Genomic DNA, 6,246 nt, shown 5'->3' on the forward strand with positions numbered 1-6,246 from the left:
CATCTTGTATTGGATGTATTGACCCAGAGGAGTATCGCACGACACTATCCACTTGGCGCCTCTAGACTGAGCATGTTGAGATCTTTTGTGATTTCTGTTTCTCGACTACATGGTATCCTATCATAGCATGTGCATATCATATAGGTTTGTATACTCATGCTTTGTACTGGGCGTTCTTATCGCTCACGTCCTCAGTTATGTTTATCTTGTACGCCCCATTCCCACGGGGCAGATCTCAGGTTGGATGGCTCAGGAGGAAGAGGAGGACGTTGAGCAGCCGGCGGATTTAGTTTATCAGTACTGTTTTGATTCGATCTGGTTGTACCGTAATTTTTGGTTTGAATTATTCCGGACTTTGATTGGGTTGTACAACTATTGTTTATTGACCGTTTCCGCAATTATCTCTGATTATTGTTATTTAGGTTAATTACATGCTTAGATCTTGATTAGTAGGATTCTGGAACGGGTCACTACACATGATCAGATGGAAAAACCTAGCATATATTGGAAATCTAGAGGAATACTTATACTTGATGTGAAAATTTTGATTTCTAGATGCCATATTTATAGATCGAGTTCGGAAGCTCCGAACTCCAATTCAGATGTTCCAACCTCTACGTTTTATCTCCGGCTTGACACCTAGATGTTCCGAAGCTTCGAACTCCTACGTGTTGATGCATTTTTGACACGATACTTCATAAGACCTGATCACCGGTTCGGAAGCTCCATTTGGTTTCGGACGTTCCGACTCTCTTCGGAAGTTCTAATCTGGTTCGGTGGGTCTGTTTTTCATGTTGCGTTTGGATTGTAAGATTTAGTTTTATAAAGTATTCGAAGAGATGATTTGAAATGACTCCATATTTGAATAGATTTGAAATCTACCACACTGACTCAAAAACTACAATTGGGGATTTGAAATCCATTTCTAAATGAATTTGCCTAAATAAACCACTAAATCTGTTATGGATTTGAAATCCCTAACTTCAAATTTATCAATCCAAATACAATCTTAATTGTCTGAAAATTTTAAAATGACTTCATATCACGATGAATTTGAAATCTACAATGATGATAAATAATAATAATAATAATAACAACAATAACAATAACAATAACAACTAGGTGAGGATTTCAAATCTATTTTTCAATAAATTTAATATACCAACAAAACAATGGATATTATCAATTTGAAATCCTTAACTTCAATTACTTCAATCTAAATGGGACCCTAATTTGCTAGGGAAACCATCATTAATCAAACCCAAAATCCCCCATATATTTGATCTTGTCCCTTGCTTACAAATAAGATGCTATAACAACAAGGACCTCGATCAGATCTTTGGCCATGCCGGTAGCACGTTTAATCTCCGGCGGCTCCTTCGGCCCATAATCATCGTTGCAGGTCTCAAGATCCGCCATTGCAGCGGATGCTCTAACTCCAAGAGTTGAAATGTTAAATCTGTCACGAGATTTTATCAAACTCTTGCACTCTATCAAGGCATCACCCGAAACTCCGGCAAGTTCGATGCACTCATCGGCTCTACTAACATCAATAGCGCTGCCTTTCCTATACTTTTTTGAGACGTTTTTAACTACTGCTGTGGCAGGTATCGACTTAACGATGACGATTTCCCCTAAAACCCGAAGATCTGCTCCGCGAGAACGAGGGTCAGATGTCAATGTTCGTTTGCATAGAGATGGATTACTGACTTGAGAACAGATTTTTCCAGATAAATCGGCTTTGCAAATGCATAAAAAAGTTAATGCTAGTGAAATGGTGGCCAAATAAACGAGGGAAAGTGCCATTGCTGTATCTTATAATTTGTATTGTAAATGTGCTCGATTATGCAACATATAGACGTAAAAACTGTGCGGAATTAAACACATAAAAAATGGAAGATTACAATGATTTTTTTAGAAGTTATGGATTTTTCCGATCATGATAATATTTTCTAATTATTGAACTATTATAATTGTATTTGAATTGAGTAATTTTTGGACATGCTATCCAATTTTGAAGTTTGAGATTTTACAAATCTTGATAATCATATTTCTAATTATTGATCTGATGCAATTTTCTTTGCAAAAGATTTTTCGATCACGTTATATAATTTTGACGTGATATGCAACGTCGATATATCTTTGGTTATATTGATCATGTATATTATATATTGGCAAAAACTTGTGTGAGACGACTTCACGGGTCGTATTTGTGAGACGGATATCTTATTTGGGTCATCCATAAAAAAGTATTACTTTTTATGCAAAGAGTATTACTTTTTATTGTGAAAATGAGTAGGGTTGACCCGTCTCACATATTATGATCCGTGAGACGGTCTCACATAAGACTCACTCTTGTCTATTTGCGATTTTGATTTTCGACCGAGATAAATTTCAGTTTTAGTCATATATTTTTCAAATTTTAACGAGTTCATTATTTTCTCCACATGAGTTTAAATCTGGCACTCACACGTCGACTTCATATCAGCACCACTTGAAAAAAAGGACTAAAACCATAGAAAAACACAAAATAACAAATTTAAACTAATATTTTATAATATAGAAGATCAAAATCCAAAAAAATAAAAACAAATATATAAGACCAAATTTGTAGTTTTACAGTTTCTAAAATATTTAGTTATGAAAAAAATTCATAAGACACTAGAGGGACACAAATTTGATTAGGTCTCAATAGTATCATGGATGATAAACGTAGACTCGGTCCATACCTATCGTGAAAAGTACTACTTTCACACACACACGCACAAAATTAACTCAAATAATCATATATCTAGGGGTGTCAAAATGCGACACGACTAGTCAACCCGACACGACCCAACACGAAAAAAATCATGTTCGGGTTGGGGTTTTTCGGGTTCGGGTTGGGTTCGGGTTGGGTGGGTTCGGGTTGGGTGGATTCGGGTTAGTGCTATGTTAGGCGGGTTTCGGGTTGGGTCGGGTTGGGTCGCGGGTTGACCCGCGAACTTTTTTTTTGAAAATATTACCTATATTTTTATATATTGTATGTTTGAACAAAATTTATTGTATATTTATATGATAAATTTTCATCATTTAATATTTATTTTGCGTATTTTTATTTTTTTAAATTTTTTTATTTGATTTAGTAAATATACTTTTAATTTTCTACGATTAAATTTTCAAATTTAAATCGAAAATTTTGTTATTATGTGTTTAAATTAAAAAATTTTTTTATTATTTTTTTGAATTTTTTTTATTAATTTTTTTAAAAAAATTAATATAATTCAGGTTAGACGGGTTATATGGGTTCGTGTTCGGGTTGGGGGTTTTCGGGTTGCTTCGGGCTCTGGTTGGGTTCGGGTTGAAAAAAAAATAAAAAAAATTTCGCAGGTTGACCCGAAACCCGACCCAACCCACCCGATTGACACCCCTACATATATCACATTATATACTATTAACATTAAAAAAATATTTTTAATTGAAATCAATATATTACAAAATATTTCTTCATAACACGATTAACAGAAAACAATATTTTTACATCAAAAAATAATATATTTTACATTAAAATTAATATTTTTTTATAGATCGGATCAGATCAAATTGTGATCCGTCTAACGAGTTTTGTGCACAAAATTTTATGAATCTTGACAATATTTTCTAACTTTTGACCCAGTGTAATTTTATTTGCAAAACTTTTCATCAATTGTCCATTATTTTATACCTTAGAATTATGAGTGACCATAAATTAGAAAGTCGAAATTATATGAATCTTGATGATATTTTCAGATTCTCTTACCTAGTGTAATTTTATTTCTTTACTTTTTCATCAACTATATATCCATATTTTGAAATCTTATTCCACCTTTATATTTAATTGATTGTGAGTTGCGAAAAAATCAAAGGTTTACGTCAAAAAATTCATGAATCTTGATAATATTTCCGAATTCTCTTCAACTGGTGTAATTATATTTAGGGATGTAACCGAACCAAACCGTTTGTGAGCTATTCGAAGTTCGATTCGATAAAAGCTCGTTTGAGCTCGTTTAATGAGGCTCGTTAAGATAAACAAACCAAACTCAAGCTTTACAGTATTCAACTCGTTAGCTCGTGAACATGTTCGTTGGTAAGTTCAGGAGTAATCTTTTAGATGAAAAAAATAATAGTTTTGATATTTAATTTGTTGATTTTGCATATTATTTATGAAATATATAGAAAAATCTATTAAATTTATTTATTATAATAAATTTACAAATTTTAGTAAGAATAATATATTTTTCATTAAATATATAATTTACTTTTTAATTAATTTAATGAAAATTTAAATGTATAATTCATATTTATGAAGCTTGTTTAGGCTCGATAAAGGCTTGAATAAGCTCGTGAGTCATGCATATATTCGTTAAATAAAGCTTTCGGCTCGAATATAAACGAACCAAGCTCAAACATTCAATAGTTCGGCTCGACTCGATTACATCCCTAATTATATTTATAAAAATGATAACTTATATTATTTATTTTAATGATTTTAAATAACAAATCGACATAAATAGAATTAACATTATTTTATCAAAATATCATATTGAGCCAAACTCATAACATTTCACATGATATACCATGTTGTCTCTTCTCTATCTTTTACAAAAGATTTGCTATCACTAGAAAGATATCCATGAGGTCTTGTGCGGTACGACTGGCGTTCCTAAGCTTCTTAGGTTCTTCCGGCCCGAATTCGTCGTCGCAAGTGCTAATATCAGTCAATGCAGCCGATCCTTTAGTTTTCACATCATCAATAGTCCTTCCACTTCTATCTCTCAACAAAGCGGAGCAATCGTTTAATAGCTGTATGGCGTCGGTACAGTATTCGATCGGCTCTGGCTTTGGTGCCGCCTGTGCTTAATGATATAGCGACTCTTTGAGTGACTTGGGTGGCGGCTCGTGCTTTGCTGGTTGTGATTTGTCCTAAACCCGTAGATCGGCGCTGCGAGAACGCGGGTCGGATCTCAACGACTTGGTGCATAAACTGGGATTGGTTGATTTAGAGCAGATTTGATCGATCAAGTTGGCATTAATACAGTAGCATAATGATGCTATTGAAAGAATGGCCAATAGATCAGATTTCGCCATGGTTTTTGAGTGTGATGTTGATGATGCCTGGTTGTGCTTTCGAATTGAAAAAAGATACGTGTATATATAGGAAATAAATCTTCACTTTTTGGTGACTACCCAAAAAAATTTACTACATATAATGATTATATTGATTAGAGAAAGTTAAATGTTATAGTAGGTACATAGCGAGTCAACTCGTTACTTGACTTTTGTGTAAAAAAAAACTCTGTATTTAAAATAATATTTTTTGGGTTCATCAAATTATGACACTTACTTTATATGTATACACATGCAAAATACATGGATAAAATCTTTGAATATATTATAGTACCATGACGTCCACGTGTTGTATATTCTCAATTCATTCATAGTCAATTCAACTACCTAAAGTAAGGAGAAAAGCCGATCGAGCTTTAGACTAGCGTCTATGATGTTAATGTCATGTTTCATTGAAATGAGCATGAAAATGTCCAATCATACATGTGAGTCACTATATGATGATTGAACTGAGAAACCAATCCTCGTACTTTTCAAGTGGTTATCATTTATTGAGTAGATTAGATTCGCAGCTATAGTCGTACATCATTAGTCACTTTGACCTAAAACAAAATAGTGGCTCTACGTATTAGTGTTGCACTTGACTCGACCAATTCTGTGAGGGTCGTCAGGTGGCAAGATTAGGTGTATTTTTGACATACATAGGAGCCGATGCATTGTATTAGAGGATTCACAGCTCAACTACAGATGTAGATATCCATCCTATACAGTATAATGAGTTAATACAAAGAATATCTGGACAGAGTATGAATTGTGCTTTATGAAAAGTGTATTGCACACATGATATCACTATAATTGCTCAAATATACACCATATCGTTATTGAATCTATATACAACTCCCAATATACCATTGGTTGCGGATTCGATCGGGATAATATAAGTTAAAGGGACAGTATTGTACACTAACAATAACATATTGGTTCTTGCAGAAACTATCAATTATACATAGAGGATCAAGAGACGATACTACTAGACGCTCTTAGCATGATCCGATATAAGACGATGTTACTAGACGCTCTTAGCATGATCCGAAGAATGCAAACATATTTGAGTTATGTTGTTTTTGCCATCAAAGGGTTGATGGAAAGAAAGAGCCTTAG

General features: G+C 33.6%; 1 protein-coding gene across 1 annotated transcript; it reads right to left on the reverse strand.

Annotated features, from left to right (window-relative positions):
• Positions 1 to 1,296: 1,296 nt before the first annotated feature.
• Positions 1,297 to 1,806, reverse strand: LOC140827381 (pectinesterase inhibitor-like). The gene has a single exon (XM_073190043.1). The coding sequence runs from the start codon at positions 1,804 to 1,806 to the stop codon at positions 1,297 to 1,299; it is 510 nt and encodes a 169-aa protein (XP_073046144.1).
• Positions 1,807 to 6,246: the final 4,440 nt, after the last annotated feature.

The sequence above is a fragment of the Primulina eburnea genome, chromosome 3 (genome assembly GCF_022965805.1).
Source record: "Primulina eburnea isolate SZY01 chromosome 3, ASM2296580v1, whole genome shotgun sequence".
NCBI lineage: Eukaryota > Viridiplantae > Streptophyta > Magnoliopsida > Lamiales > Gesneriaceae > Primulina > Primulina eburnea.